The sequence below is a fragment of the Protopterus annectens genome, chromosome 6.part0 (genome assembly GCF_019279795.1).
Source record: "Protopterus annectens isolate FY-2018-M chromosome 6.part0, PAN1.0, whole genome shotgun sequence".
In the NCBI taxonomy this organism is placed as follows: domain Eukaryota; kingdom Metazoa; phylum Chordata; order Ceratodontiformes; family Protopteridae; genus Protopterus; species Protopterus annectens.
Genome location: NC_056737.1, coordinates 1,731,067,202 through 1,731,084,553, shown reverse-complemented (window position 1 = coordinate 1,731,084,553; position 17,352 = coordinate 1,731,067,202). Strand labels below are relative to the sequence as shown.

The following is a 17,352-nucleotide window of genomic DNA, read 5'->3' as shown; positions in this document are numbered from 1 at the left end:
TAATACAATTAAAAGTGACCAGTCTGTTGCATTCTTGCACACTGTTAACACACAGACATGAGGATATGTAACTTCCATTGGTGGGAGGAGGTTGAGGCAAAAGCACCATTACTTCCCTTGCTTTAATGACAAACCTTTCCTCTGTTCATCATAGCCCAAACTTTAAATTCACTCACACTGTTTCATCCAATATCAAAAAGAGGGTAACAATTTGTTTAAAAATTTTTGCTTACTACTAAACTCTTAAGTTCACTTACTTATGTCACATCTTATGATTTCCTGTTCATTGCAAGTACCTTTAACTAGCAATACTGTTATCCCCAATAAGTATCCATCATTATGATTTGAAAACCCTTGTCTGTCATTTAAGCTCAGGAGAAAAGAGCTCATAAGTTATAAGAAGGATCTTTGATTAAACTACTTTGTTCACTAAAACTTGTACCATTGCCTGAACATCGGTATGTGTCTTCAGTGGACTTTAGTTCATGCGACTCTAGGGGTGGGGGTTCCCTCCTACATCTGCTTTCCTTATGGCCATAAGATATGTATATTTGCATAGGTCTCAGGAGTCTAGAGCTAGGTCTTTGTACACTTGGGCATCTCCTCCAGCAGTTACTTTTCCTATAGCAGGCATTTTTGGCTGGGAATTTATATATAGCTTCTGTCTTTTGATATTGGTTTCAGAAGAATGCAAAAAGGAGCAGGAAGCAAGGCTGATATACCCCTGGAAAACTCTGCTGGACAAAGATGGGTACAGGATCCTCCTCCTGTACAAAAAGATGTCTGATGGCTTAGGAAATGCTTGCCTGGAGACTGATAATCACTGAATGCACTATTCTATTATTATTATTATTAGTAGTAGTAGTATTATTAGTATTATTATAGCAAGGATTCTCCTGTTCAGTCTTGTTATGGAAAGTACCTCCCACAGCTGTTTCTTTTACTGCTGTATTTGTATTAATCCAAGTCATGGCTTAAAAAGGTATACCTTTCTCCAGCCCACCTACTCAGTTAACAAAGTAACCATGTATTGTTGTTCCTGTAAATGTTTTAGCTGTAGATGATGTGTGATGTGCAAATACAGATAACATTATTTTCTCTGTTACATAATACACTATATCTCCAAGATCCCTGCCTATCTCTATCCCCCCAGAGTGTTTGCATATAGGATTTGCAGTAAAATGTAGTGAAACAAATGCCATACTTTGAAACTGTGTTTGATCTGCAAATAGTAGTCATTCCCAAATACAAGCCCCAGGTCATAATAGAACATTTTAATAGTAACCACTCTGGTTGTATAAGCTGCAGCTTGTCCTTGAGGTGCATGTTCCAGCTGCATAAAATCATACAACACTAACAACTGGTGTTACTGTCTTTTTAAATTTGAAAGGGTCAAACAGTGGGGCAACACTTAGCAGTACTGCCTCAAAGTACATAGTCCTGTGTCCCCGATGAGATGCCTTTTGAGAGAAGTTTTCATGCCCCTTGTATATCTGTGTGTATTTGCGGAGTGCTTTATTTTTTTCACAGACATGTAAAGAATGGCAAACTGATCCTAGGTATATTTACAATATGTGAGGAAGCATTTGTTCCGGGATGGTCTGCCACTCCATCACATATCACTTTTTCATGGTCTTACTCCTCTTAAGTGATGGGATAAGATGTTACTTCCCTCCAACTCTAAACTGCATAAGCAAGCGTAAAAAAAAAAAAAAAAAAACAATTATTAGAAAAAAACACCACCTTGACGGGGTGGGGTGGGGGGGTGACTTCAAAAGTGATCACTTTATGGTTGGATCTTACCAAGAAGGATGACACTGTAGTGGCGCTACAGTGATTACTCATATTGGTTAGGACCAGGTCCAGGATTTCACCTCATGCAAGGTGTTGACCAGCTGATCCAATGCATTGGCATTGACAAAGTCGAGGAATCTCTGGGCATTCCTTTTTGGGATAGAATAGGGCTTCCACTCTATGGTTGGGTAGTTAAAGTCATCTAAGATTAGGGTAGAGGGTTGAATCTTGATGGATTCAAGTAAGTCCAGATAGGTGGAGTGGGCACCCTGAGTCAGGGTTGGGGCTCTGTCGCTAGCTATGATTTGAATAGGTGTTTTGTCAACAGTTAACTACACTTGGAGTGTCTCCTGTGCATCATACAGTTTGACCAGCCTGAATGTGTGTATGTCTTTGATAAATACAAAAACTCCACCTCCTTTGGCTCTGTAGCCTTACATTTGGAGTCTGACAGTATAGTAGGATGAGTAACCTGGTAAGGCTGGGGTGCTCTTCGCAGCTTTGAACCAGGTTTCAGTGACTGCACAAATGTCAGCATCCTCCAGGCAAGGAATACTTGCTATGAGTGCAGTTTCATGCCAAGACTCAGCGTTTAGCAGCATGATCTTTAAATTTTGTTTAGAAGAATTTTTCATGTTGGTAAGTTTATGCTCATGACTTTGCCTAAAAAAAGGCGCTATGGGGGAGGAAAGAGCCTTTGCCAGAAGCCCAAAGGGAGACTGATGAAGGCCATCTCTGACAAAGCATTGTGGTCTATCAATCATGTCCGCCCAGGCTGTCAGGTACTGGATCCCCTTGGAATGACACCAGAACCTAAGCCAATTGTTAAAGTCAATCATTTTCTGTTTGTATTGAGGCATCATTCTAGGTGATGGTAGGATGCTGCTTAAGGCTAGGGACATACCTTCAAAGAGCTCAATCATGTCTCCCTTTATACAGCCCAGAAAGGTATGTCTCAAGTCATTCACACCAACATGGCCTATGACAGAGTCATAACAGTACCTGTTAAGACACGAGTGCATTCATGATATGGCAGATTCTAGCACCTAACAAGCAACTTACCATGACCTTATCCTTGTCTAGCCTAGTAAGGGGCCCATGTGTGCCTCACGATAGAGTCTCCTACGACTAGTAGGTTGGGTTTGTGGCTGGGCCTTACAGGCTTTGATACACAGGCATATCTCCTATGTCTGATGCTTGGTGCTGTGGGTTGTGACGTGCATGTGTGTTTTTGCTTCCAAGGTCTTTTTTGTTTAGGTACATTTTTGTTGAGAACCTCCATATATGTAGGAGTGTGTTGTACAGTTGTGGGTGGTGTTAGATGTGTGGTGTTCGTAGTGTTTGTGCAGACAACCTTCTCAGTGCCAGATGTACTGGCTTGTGACTGAGACAGCAAGGATTCTAGGTTCTTAATGTAATTGTATCTCTCACATATTGTGTTCTTAGGTGGTAGTAGTAGTGGGTTGTCCGTGTACATAAGGCAGCTGTTTCACTGTCTCAGGATGCCCATATCAACCAGACTAGTAAGAAAAACCATAGGAAATTGTCCATCCATGGTTGTCAGAATCTGTGAAAGACAGGTCAGGGATAGTAGAATGGGTACTATCTGAGGAGAGTACCTATAGGTCCGAGTACATCTGGAGAAACTCGATATAGTAGCTGCAAGCGAGGGCCTCACTTACACAGGAGTGCTGGTAAGGGAAAAATATAATGGAGATGCCTTGCAGAGGGTTAAAACATCACAGTGGTGGTCCATGATGGGCAAACAAGCACATACCTGTGCAGATGCAGGGTTTAAATACCACAAAAATGAAAGTAAAATAGAAACAATGGAATTGACCGATCAGCCCTTGTCCCTGAGCTCTTAACTCAAGACCCTATGCCAAACCAGTTCTAACCAGCTCACTTATTCCCAAGTAAGTGCAGGCAGGCCCCTGGCCAACATAAGATGGCATAGCAGGAAACACAGGAATCACACAAACAGATCTGGAAACAGCAAAACTTATAACCAGACTATGCTAAAGATATTTAAACTCTGTTCAGGTCGATTTAACACAGGAGAACAGATACACACTTAAATGTAACAGCAGCAAACAAAAGCAAACTGATTTAACCATATTAGCCAATAAAAAAGCTCAAAACTGAACCCTGTTCAAGCAACCTTCAATCAGACAATTTGTAACTGCACAGTCTTGCCACTAGGGTTCATGGGATCCCTCTCTAAAAACGATGGCCAAGATTAGTTATACAAACAGAGCTAGATTCAGCAGGTCTGAATCTAATCTGTGCTACAGCAAACAAGGTGCACCAATTTCAGAGAGAAACAGTGCACAAAAAGCCTTCAACCAGCAATTCCCAGCTCAGAAGGGCAGAATTAACCCTCTTCTCCCAGAAGAGTGTACACCACAAACATTCTTAATGTAAAATAATTGGTTTAAAGCCCAAGTGCTTAAACTAGAACTAAGACACTTTTAGAACAACAGACACTTAGCCTCAACCAGCAATTCCCAACTTAGAAGGATAAAAACACAAAAATACGGATGGTGAAGCAATGAACCCAAAGGAAACCAGTTTATTTTGCGGTTTTGTCCACTCAATACATAGGGCTTCTTCAGAATAAAATACTACATCCCTCTACAAACTTATATACATACAAAACAGCCTTAATAAATGCCCAATTAAAACAAATAGTTGATTATTAAAGCAACTTAGAAGGATGTAAGTTACCTCTCCTGCCACGAGAGTGTAGAACACAAACCTTTTTAATGTAAAACAACTGGCCTGAAGCCCACGTGCTGAAACTAAAAGGCTTAGAATAACAGGTACAAGTTAATCAATACTGCGGTGGTGGTGCTGCGGTAGCATTGTCGCCTCACAGTAAGATGCTGTCCGGTTCAATTCTCAGCTAGAGCGTTTTCTGCGTGGAGACATGCGTGAATGGGCGTACCTTCGTTGAAGGTTGTGCGTCAGGGCTGGTAACTCGACACGTAAAAATCAACTACCAATCATTAGCGGACCGGAGTTCCGCTGTGGCGACCCTTAACCGGGAAAAGCCGAAAGACACAACAACAACAACTAACAACCAGTAATAAATGCAGCAGAATAAATGCAATTGAATACTTTCAAGAACAAGCAGCAAAACCAAACTAAAGTAATAATGTAGGAAGAAACACAAATACATTAAAAGCAGATGATTTAAGTGCAATTTATTATTATTATTTTTATTATTTTAAGGTTAAGTGGGAAGGGGTGAAACAAGATAATTTAAGTTTCAGAAACTAAGGGGATGGGCCTTCCCAAATGATCTCTCCATACTCAGTAGAATGAGCTGATGAGATGGGACTGGGAGGAATTTAAGAACACAAAGAGGACTGGTTTGGAGGTGGAAAAATGCAGCTAGAGATGAGCGACAGTCAGAGCAATGCAGACCACACAAACACTTCAGCTAAATACAGATATTTCTAAATAAAAAAACAATGCCGTTTCTCAGCTCCCCCCAGTAATTAATTGATCCTATTCACAGTTTGAAAAGGAATTCTTTGGGAACTTGTTTTTAACTGACCCTAGCCATGAACTCTTAAAACTCCAACAGAACATAAAACATAAAACAAAACAAGTGTAATATTAGAATAAGATACAAAACAGAAGTGATCAAACCTTAAATGAAGAGCTTCAAATCAAAATTAAATGCAGACAGAGATGAGCAATATTCAGAACAATGCAGACCACAAAAGCACGTTTCAATGTTTCATTTATTTTAATTAGCTTTTCAGTTATTTTAATTAGCTCTGGGTACATATGATTTATTTTCCTCCAAATTACTGGAAGCCTTCTCTTGTACCAAAGCTGGAGCTTGTACTGTTTTTTGCTGAACATCTACATGATCCTTCCCAGCTAGTGTTTTCTCTTCACCTTTTCTAGTTGGTTTTACTTTTAGCATCTCCAAGTGTCTTCTTTACTGGCATCTGAGCAGTGTACTTAGTAGCCAGTACCTGAATTTTACTGAAACCGTCAGAGTTACTAGTCCTTCTCTCTCAGTTTCTTTTTTCACACTGGGAGAGCTGAAGTTACACTGTTGATCAGTGTACAGCCATCTTAGGAGTCTTAACAATCATAAGTCGAGCTCTGTCTTCCTTCCCTGAGTTAGAATGTTATATTTCTTGGTTTGCAAAGCTCAGCTAATTACTGAAGTTACTGTCTGCGGTTATCAGGTTTATTCATCTTCACACTATAAGAGGTTGAACAGGTTTATGGCTCCAGAAAATGGAAAAAATGCAGCATTTTATGATGGTGGAGAATCAAAGAATTGTGAATTTTGAGCCTGATTTATTTTTGACCTTAATGGGTGCGTGAAATAACAAAAAAGAGCTACAGAAACCTTGTTATGTTTGTTTTCCTTAACTGAATACTTTCAGGTGCAATGGGCATTGTGATGCAGTAGGAAGGTTGACAAATTCCTAATGAAAGTACCATAAGCTTTCATTCAGCCTCAGCGTGGTGTACACTGAGAAGGAAGATTAAAACAGAAATGCCAGGAAAGGGGTGGTGGGGGGGGGGCGATAAGTCATGCTTTTTTTCATTTGTGAAAGTATGGGGATCATCCACTAGGGATGGAAACACACTCAAAAGAGAGGAAATTATGTATTTAAGCTGTAGCTGTCCTTTAAATATAATGCACACTTCACACAAGGCCATATTATAAATAAAATATAAAAAACTTTCAGTCTCCTCTACAGCAAGCAGAAAGGCAGTCAAGCTTCCTGAAGACAAAGACAACCACAATGGTAACTGATTTTTTTTTTTTTTGCTAGAATCAACCTTCCTCTGTACAAAGTCTGACAACCATTATAAGATACTCAGCAACAATAAAACATACATGCCTCAGATCCAAAGAAATAAGCAATCAGTGTGAAGTTTACCGTTCTTGGTATCAGTACACATGATATGACTAAACAGCAAAACAAGTAATGCACATACATTGTTACTAGGAACACCTGTAAAGTACATATCATTCATCTGCATACAGGAAGACTTCCACAGAGAATCCAATGTTCCCTAAAAGTGCTCAGATACAGGCACTCACCATCCTGTATTACGTGAGGCTGAAATGAATGACTGCAAGCTTAAAGGGGATTCTGCAACATCTCCAAGAAAACTTCAGGATGGGGAACACTGCCATTTTATTCCACCTGCTGTCCAACTACTACACAACACTTGCATATCTGAAAAACAAACATGCCTATTACCAACGTCTTCGGGGGTGGCTGGGGATAGGAATCGCAGCACAGCAGCAAATCCAAGAAAAAAATATGTTAAATTAATATGGAACATTATAGAGAAAAATAAATTCAATGAAAATCAATATGGATATTCTACTGGCTCAAAACAGGACTACTATATTACTATATATATATATATATATATATATATATATATATATATATATATATATATATATATATATATATATATATATATATATATATATATATATATAAAAGATGTTACAGGAAACTCTCAGTTAACCGGAACTCAAGCAACCAGAAAAAAAAATGGAAGAAATGCAGTATAATTTTCATGTCTTGCACTTTCTGTTTCCTTCCCCACAGAAACATACCTTATGTTTTTAGAGTTTGAGTTTTAAAAAGTAAGATAGGAATACATTCTCTCTCTCACCAACCTAAGAACAAGTCAAAACAAACAAATAGTATGGGGTACAGTATTAGGCCTATTTTTAACAGTAAGTCTCAAGCAACCAGAAGCTACAGTTATCCAGCATCTACCAATCAAATCCCCATGGGTGCTGGTTAACCGAGAGTTTACTACAGTTACAAATGGTACAAAATGCAAGCTGCGCAGTCATGCAGAAGCTACTCTGTATAGTGCACTCATGTCTGTAAATACTACATTCTGCCATTAGAATACTTTTACAACATTTCCATTCTCATGAGTAGTCTGCTCTTTTTAGAGATGAAACATGAAAGTTCCCAGATCTATTCATGCAAACATGGAATCATCAGTACTGAGTCGTACTTTCTAATTTGGGAATTCTAAACATTATGATGTCTTTCATTTTATTAGCAATCTCTACCAGCAAGATGATGCCATCTAATCATTTTTGAATGTCTAGTGACTTCAGATGGCTGCATTTCTAACTTTAATAACTTTGTAAGTTGAAGATTGCCTTACCCAAATAGCTGTCATCGAAAGCAGCACTAGCAGACTTGGTTGCCAACTGATTAGCATACTTGATGGTATAACGATCAGCTCTATACTGGCTCAAAATTTCATCCAGTTTGTCAGAAATCAGCTGTCCTGAAAGATGTAAAAGGAATTTAGAAGTTAATGTCAGCTTAGAAAAACAGATGTTATTTAAAACATACTTCACCATTTGCAAACATAAAAGTCCTTCATTAAAATATATTGTTCTACTCTTTTCTATTACAGAAAGGTGCACACACTTTCATTAAAAATAAACAAAATAACTGAAAAATAAGGAAAGCTACTAAAGTAAATGGAAAAAAATGCATACTAATAAATAACGGGGGGGGGGTCTTTATCAAGTATTTTTCTGTAAAAAGAAAATGCATCTTTCTAAATGGCTGCACTCATAAATGCTTCTGCTTAAAATGTATTTGAACAGCTAACCCAGTGATAAAATAATGCAAACCTGAACAGAAACCTTAATAATTGAACAAACAATTAAAGATGGTGCAATCTGCCTGGTTAATCTACAAATCTACTCGGAGGCTCTGAGTAAAAATTTACCTAAACAGCAAAGGCCTCCAAAGCAGACACCCAAGCAACTGCAAACTCAAAACACCACACACACAACACATAAAAAACAAAATCAGTGTGCAAGGCAGTCACTGCCCTTAAGACCAAATACAACACCAAACATACTTGTCATAGGTGACTCCATAGTCAGACACACTGATGTCCCACTCACCAGGCTGAACAAGGAGAAGGTCATGGTAAGCTGCCTATCGGGCGCTAGAATCCGCCACATAACACAAGCACTCAGGTCACTCCACGGCAAGTACAAGTATGACACAGTCATTGTCCATGCTGGTGTGAATGACCTGAGATGTACCTCCCTGGACTACATGAAAAGAGACATAGAGGAGCTCTCTGATTATGTAGCCCAGGCAGGTATGACCCTGACCCTGAGCAGTATCCTTCCTTCACCACGAATGATGCCACAATATAGTGACAAGATGATCAGCTTTAACAATTGGCTTAATTTCTGGTGTCATTCAAAGGGGATCCAGTGTCTGTCTGCTGGGATGACATGCTTGACAAGCCACGCTGCTTCAAGGGACGGCTTGCACCTGTCACCCTAGGATTCCGGATATTGGCTAAGGCTCTTGCCACCCCATAGTGCCTTTTTAGGCAAGGCTCAAATTCTAAACCTACCACCCTAGAAAACAAAAAGGGTAATGCTGCTCAATGCCAGAAGTCTAAATCTCAAAATGCACGCACTCAAGGCCCTTCTCAGTATGGAGAATATCGATGTCTGTGCTGTGACTGAAACCTGGTTCAAGGCTCCTGAGAGCACCCTGGCACTATCAGGTTTTACCTCATATCATGCGTTCCGGCCAAAAAACCCAGACCATACCACAAAAGGAGGGGGTGTATCCATATTCCTCAAGGATACCCACACCTCCAGGTTGGTGGCTACGCACGAAGCATCGTAACCATCCAGGTGCAATTAACCATAGGCAAAACTGCTCTACAATTTGTAGCATGCTACAGGCCACCCTCTCAAACTCAGGAAACCCACACAGCCTTCCTGAAAACACTGGAGGGTATAAATGTATCACCAAACACCATCATATTGGGTGATTTCAACTACCCGAATATAGACTGGGAACATTACTCAAGCCCCAACTTTCTAGCCCAAAGGTTCCTGGAGTTCATAAATTCAAATGCCATGGAACAACTAGTCACAGTCCCCACAAGAGGAGAAAATATACTAGATCTCATCATCACAAACATGGGGACAAAATGCTCCACACCTGAAGTATATCCCTCTTTGGTGAGATCAGATCATAAACTAATCTCACTAGAAATCCACATCCCGCCCCCACCCCAAACAAAAAAGACCACAGTGAAGAACTTCTCTAAAACAAACTTCACACTACTCAAGACAGGTGCGGTATCCTTCAAGACCCCCAAGCCAATGGAAACCACAACCCAATCTGCGGAAGCCCTTACAAATGCCTTCTATGAACACCTTCAGGACTGCATGGATCAGGCAATCCCAAATAAAACCAAGACTCTTTCCACCAAGGGCAAACGTTCAGTCTGGTGGACCCCAGCCATAAACAAACTTTACAATAAGAGGAGAAAGCTATTACATAATAGAGCAAAATCCCAAAAAGGGAAGGCATCTTTGATCAGTACTAGCAAGAAAAGTACAGTACACTTGGGTAGTCCGCTGTCCCTCGGTCGGCCGAATATTATGTTCTTCATCTCACATTGCTGCAGTCCTTACACTTGGGTAGAATCCCAAAGCAGAGGTAAGGGAGCATGGCAAACTATAAGAGCAGCTGCCTCCAAAATATCTTTAGTTGCCTTAAAAAAAAAAGCTAGTGGCAAGTGCTAGTAGCCACACTTAAATTAGGCTCAGAAACAAAAAAAAAAATCCTTTGCTGCAAAAAAAAAAAAAAATTTCCTTTATTCATGACACTTTTTTTCCCTTTCCTAGTAATTTAAAATAACATTCAAAACTTCAAAAAACTTTAGTTGAGACAATTTCCACCTCGTGGGGATCCATAATTCGTCTCAGATGAAGAAGCTCGTCCCTTTCCTGAGCCAGAATCGAACAATCGTCCAAATAAGGGATCTGTATTTCCTTTAGACTGAGGGAAAGCTATCAGAGCCAGAAAACTTTCGTGAACAGTAAGAGTAGTGGAAGCAAAAGGGCGGTGATTAGCTCCAAATTTCCTTGAAAAGCTTACCTCCTCTCCAAGGTGCTGCTGCCAGAGAAAGGCTCTGGCAGCTGAAAAAGGAGAGCTGGGTCTGCTGTTTACTGAAAGGACTGCCTGCCCTCACCCCGACTGTGCAGGTGAAAGGTGAACTCCCTAGGAGCCTCCCCCCCAGCCCGAGCTCTGCCCCTACCACGTCTAGACCCTAGACTGATAAGTTCTGATCCTCAGCCAGGCGCGGCCCTAGAAGAACTGACCCAGTGGCAGCCACCCTGAGGAACTGGCAATTCAAAGCCCTCATAGCTAGGGTGGAAGAAGTATAAACTTCTTCCCCATCAAAGATACTTATGAGCTTCAGGCACCCTGTAATACCTATCCGTTTTTAACAGGCAGGAGGCAAAAAATCAGGGATTAAAGCCTCTGCAAAAACATCTTCCACACACATCAGAACAGGAGGTATAGCCAAAGGCCTATGCTGGGGCTAAAAAAAAAATCCCCTAAAGTTTTTAGAATCAGAGAAGTCCAGACCTTCCCACTTAAAATGCCCTCATGGGAATGAAAGAGTCTCTAAAAAAAAATGCTCAGGACTCCTGCAAGTCTTCAGCCGAGACTCTGAAACATCCGAGCCTGCTCAAAACTCCCTCCCTAGCTCAGGTTCCACCTCTCTCTTATCAGGGGGGGCAAAAGCATATGCTTCTTGGGCACAGTTCTGAAAAGAACTAGGGGTGACACTAACTGAAGCTAAACCTGGCCTGCTGGGGGCCTTGGAAACAACAGGAGGGAGGCCTAACCACCCTAGGAGGGAGGGAGGGGAGTACAGTGAGAAGCCTTCCCTTCCTGCCTCCCTGCCCTGGGCCACCACATCCTGCACAAAGTCTCCTCTCCTGGGACTCAAAGAAACCTCGAAGACTAACCTGGCACAATCTAACCTTCTCTTTATAGCTAATTGAAATAGCACCTACGATCCCTCATAAAATCAAAAATCATCCAAGGCCAACTTTGAGAAAAAAATTGCCATAGATTCAAAAGACAATCATAAGGCCTTCTTCAGCTATGTCAGAAACCTGGGTGGAAACTCCCAGATATGCTCAGAATTAGTCCAAAATGATACAAAAATCACTGAACCCATACACATTGCCAACATACTGGCAGACAGGTTCAGCGCAAACTTCACCCCCCTCTCCCCCCCAAAAGGAGAGAGAACTATTCCACCAGAGTGTAGCCTCCCAGACATCTCAAATGCGCAGGTGAAAGCTGCTCTCTCTAAAGCTAAAAACACAGCATCAGTGGGACCGGATGGTGTCCCCGGCTGTGTGCTACATGAACTCAATGAAGAACTAAACCCGCACATAAGGCAGCTGTTTAATCTTAGCCTTACCACAGGACATGTGCCCAAGGAGTGGCGTACGGCAACTGTGGTCCCACTCCACAAAGGAGGTGCCTCTACGGACCCTGGTAATTACCGCCCCATAAGCTTAACAAGCCTGGTCTGCAAAGCTATGGAGAGGATCATAATGGAACTCATAAACAAGGACATAGGGGACTTGCAGACCTTGGACCCAGCCCAGTTTGGCTTTGTCAAGGGCAGATCTTGCCTTTTGAACTTGGTCGACTTCTTCGAAACAGTTACCAAGGGCATTGATGAGGGAAAGGCAGTCCATACAGCCTACCTTGACCTTGCAAAAGCTTTCGACACAATACCCCACTTGGGTATCATAGAGAAACTTACCAGCTTAAATGTAAACCCATATGTCACAAGATGGGTTGCAAACTGGCTAAAGGACAGAACCCACAGGGTTAGAGTTGATGGAGCCATGTCAGACTCCAAGCCGGTTACAAGTGGTGTCCCACAGGGCTCATTCCTTGGCCCCCTATTGTTCGGCATCTACTTCTCAGAAGTACAGGCAAAGATAGGAGGACTATGGCTGACAAAGTTTGCGGATGACTGCAAACTGGATGCCATAGTGGATAGTACATCGGACACAGACATCCTTCAGAGGGGTCTCACGGAAACTGATAGCTGGTGCCAGAGCCATGGCCTGAAGTTAAACGCAAAAAAGTGTATAGTCATACCCTTCGGGAAAAACAAGGTAACCCCAAGCTACCATATAGATGGCAACCCACTAAGCACAGAAGAGGTTATCAGGGACCTTGGTACCCAGGTTGACAGTTACCTCTCGTTTGACACTCACGTTGCTAAAGTGGTTCGAAAGACCTTCTACATTGCCCATCTGATCATGAAGGGATTCACATCCAGATCAAGTGAGGTCATTGTTCCCCTGTACTCTTCACTTATCAGACCAATGATCGAGTACAATGCCCCATTCGGGATGTATCTCACCAGACACCTGCAGCAATTGGAGAGACCCCAAAAGTTCCTCACCAAAAGGATAAAGGGACTCCAAAACCTGTCATATACTGCCAGACTGAAGAAACTCCAACTCTATTCAGTTGCATACCGTCTGCTCAGTGGTGACCTGTGCCTGACATACAAGGCCATGACCAACCCGGAATTAATGGACATGCTCCACCTCAAAAAATCCAAATCCACCAGAACCACTAGAGCAAGTGACTTAAACCTTAGCACGGATATAAATAGGACGTGCTGGAGGGATAGATTTATCACCCAGAGACTCCCCATGCTGTGGAATAAAATCCCAGTCCATGTGAGGCAGAGCACCTCGCTGGCTCTGTTCAAGAAAAATGTTGACCGGTGGATGGGAGATCGTAGGTTTACCCCGGGAATCATCTCTGTGTCACTGCTGGACAGAGACACAACAAACTAATGGGCACATTATTTCTAACATAAGGGGTGGCGTAAGCCACATAACTTTGGGCTAGGCTTATAAATGCCTTAGGGCAGATAGGCTAGTATAAACCTATGAACCGCCATGTTCAGAAGAGGTCACGTTTCAGGAGTTATTGATTACAAGGAATTTTATCACAAATCTTTAAACAGGCTAATTTAGCTCTAGCTTTGGAGTTTCAAAGGACAAATGATATGACAATATGCATCTTATTATGAGGATTTTCTGTAGAAGAACATCTGCATACCTTCTGTTGTCATCACATATGGTCATTGTAAAATTTTGAGTTTTCTTACATGCAGCTACAAGCCCCTTTTTCAGATGGCTGATGGTGCCTCTGTGCTGAGGATTATGTATGAACATGAATGTATATGAACAGGACAGCCTAAAAAAAGACTAAAAACTGTCTATAGTATTAGCAATCTCTATGCTATACAGAGCTGTGTTACAGCTACAGAAGGAAGAAGGAATAACAACTCTCAAGCTGGTTTATTATGTAATGGTAATTTTGCTGAAATCATGTTATACACATGCTCCATGCTCTCAACATTTAATCCTAGCTGGCATCTTTGAACAGTAGTGAGCACATGACCTTGATTTAATATTAAAAGGTTGAATATCTGGCCCTTTTGGACTGGCACGTTTAAGGTTATTAGCAATAAAATTAGAATTGTACTATAAAATAACTTCTCTCTCTCAGGATGAACAAGACTGTGAACACCATACTCTATTCCAGAAGTCTTCTGTATCGTGTATTGTATTTTATGAATGTCAACATATCCTGTGTCACAAAATCATCCAAAAATGAATTGTCAATAAAACATATTTATTGCCATAAGAATGGCTAATACATGCCAAGTATTAGCTGCTTTAGAATAGCATTTTTTATGTTTGAATGAGGACCAACAGATTGCTAGTTCACATTAGAGTATATTTACAGTATTTACAACTTGTACAGTTATGTAGCTTTTGTACATTTGTTTAAAACTTAATTGGTAACATTGATTAGGTTTGGTTATATTTGGTCATAGTTAAAGTTTAACCAGCATCACTGAAGAATTTGCAGCCAGCTGCTTGGAAAATGAATTGTTTAAGTGATTTCTTGAATGCACCCAATGTTTTGTTACATTTACTTCAGGTGGTAGGGTGTTCCATAGTGCTGGTCCTAGTCTGCAGAATGCTTTTTCACCAATGGCCAATCTGGAGCATGATCTAGTTAGGGTAATATAGGGCTCTTGTTCCCTAAGGGACACTACTTCTCAGAGGTGGCCAGTAGCCCATATGCAGCAACTTGAACGGACGTGCACCAAGAAGAAAAGTAGCTCTACTGGTAATAGCCAGTGAACCTTCTGTAATATGGTACAGCGATGTGAGTTTTGCTGGGCAAGTAATGCACACTTGCATATTATTCACTGCAGTTTTGGGGTATTTATGGAGCAATGTAAAGTAGTTAGTGGTAAGGTATATTCCAATTTAGGTACAGGAACATTTTTTGCTATAGATGTTCAAGCAGAATGGTGAGAAGGTGAGATGCACGATAGCATAGTTTTGGTTGGTATAGAACTTTGGTGGTTATGCTTTCAGTATGTCTTTTAAAACTGAGGAGTGGGTGCAGTGTTAGTCCTAGATAGTTTTGCTCTATTACATTAGGAATGAAATCACCTATAGGGTCACTGACCCCAAGTTCTGTTAAAGAGTTGAGCTTTTGTGGGTTAGCAAAGAACATTGCATTAGTTTTTGAGGGGTTCACGAACAGCTTGTTTAATTACAGCCAGATGCACAAATCTTAGAATTTATGCTGAATGTTTCTTTATAGTGATTGGTGATTTTTGTCCATATCTAGTAATAAAATATAATCTGCATACATGCTAATGATTAGATTTGGAAGATCAAAGGTGAGGTCATCAATAAATAGGGAGAACAGCAGTGGACCTAGTACTGAAGTATTGAGCCTTGTGACACACAGTATTTATTTGTACCAGTTTCCGAGTGGGATATACGACTGCAAACTTTAAATGCTCTGACTTTTCAGAAGTTATTAAACCAGGCAATGGCATTGTCTCCAAATTTTAGTCTTTTAAGCTTGCAGAAAAATAGGTTATGGTTAACATTCTTAAAAGTCCTAATCCTATCAACAAATATACCAGCAGTTTTAAGACTGTTGTTCATATTATTATAGATATGATCTGTTGCTGAGAGTAATGCTAAGTAAGAGTAAGGGTACTAAAGGAGTTTCTGAACTCATATTCTTGGTCTGAAAGTAATCCATAACAGTTTATATGCTTAGTTGTTTATACAGGAGTTGTTCAGATATTTTAATTATGGGACATAGATTGGAGATTGGTCTGTAGTCTTTCATATTGGAAAGTGTTTGTATTTTGGGAAATGGGATGATAATACTTGAAGCTGGCACGGACCAAGGTAGTGGTGCAGAACAAGTTAAAGATGTGAGTAATGGGATTAAATATTTTTTTATACCAACACACGGGCTAGCACGCCTAACACTGTGGTGAATAGGTAATTAATAAGTAGCACAATTCCTTACTAAGCAAACTTAACTTTATTCCGCCATGACAGCATTCCGGTTTCAGCTTAATTAGTCTTCATCAGCGTTTCAATCCTATTACCCTATTTTTTCCACTGCAAGTTTGAGGAATAAGGGTGACGTTAATCCAGATTTCTGCCTGATGTGTGCAGTTTTAAGAGAAGCTTTTTAGTTTTAGTGGATATGGTTGCAAAATGAAAGGTTGAATACACGTTCAGTTACAGCATATAGTTGTGCAGGTTGGAGATTAGTAGGCAAGTGAGAAAAAAAGGAGTTGACAGAACTCTTATCAAGACATCTACTTCATCAATGAGTTCCATTTATGATGTTATGTTCCTATTTGTTTTGTTTGCTGGCTTAGCTTGAGTTCACAGTCCTGAGTTATAAAGTTGTTTTGCAGGTGCCTCTGTTAAGTGATGATGGAAGGTCACTTATGCTATGATTGTACAATACACAGTATGCTACAAAGATATGGCAGGCTTTAATCAAGTTTGTACTGTAATGCACCTTAGTCATCTAAACAACGGAACTGCACCTTTAAGTATGCAAATACACATTATGTAGCATTGCGTGCTCACCTATACCTGGTATGAAATGCCACCTAAATGACATTTGGCACACTCCAACATGGTAAGATGACACAGGTCAAGGACATAATTGGTATTCACAAGACATCCATGTTATACAGTGCTGCCACAAATGTATGGTACAGGGCATTAGAGTGCCAGAAACAGACATCATGGTCAACCCCAAGGAAGCTTGGTACAGACATCCATTATTAGACCCATATCATACATATTACTTAAATGTATATAAAGTGAGAACCATAACTGGTGACCTACAGGTGGGAATTTGCCACTGTGGCGCTCACAGCTAAGTGGACTGTAACTACAACAGCTATGACGCCAGACAGTAGGAAGGCAACATGAAACCAGTCAACACAGGGGTTCACTCTTTCTGTGTCTGTGGCATTTAGGCCTAGGTTGTGGTATTAGATGTCAGACACTGGGGGACAAAATGAAAGCCATTGCTGACTGAGGCCTGTAATATGTTAGTCATATCTCCAGTGGGTCTCTGGAATCTGACAGTGGTCCATTTGGTAGCAGCCATGGCAATCAATGTTTACAAGAGAGTGATTGTGTAATATACTAAGCAGATGTAAATTAAATAGCTTAAAAAGACTGTTAATAGACATCATGCAACTACACACAGAATGCCCTGCAGGTTATATTATAGCTATTATAAGATGTCCCCCTCTGGACTAGCTTTAGTGTTT

The 17,352-nt window shown here is 40.7% G+C and overlaps 1 protein-coding gene across 1 annotated transcript in view; it reads right to left on the bottom strand.

The window, feature by feature from the left end:
• ITGAV (integrin subunit alpha V) overlaps positions 1-17,352 on the bottom strand; it is a 1,332,605-nt gene that overhangs the window by 723,052 nt on the left and 592,201 nt on the right. The window contains exon 8 of the mRNA XM_044075123.1: positions 7,984-8,109. Within this exon, the coding sequence (XP_043931058.1) occupies positions 7,984-8,109 (126 nt within the window). The remainder of the gene's footprint in view (positions 1-7,983; positions 8,110-17,352) is intronic.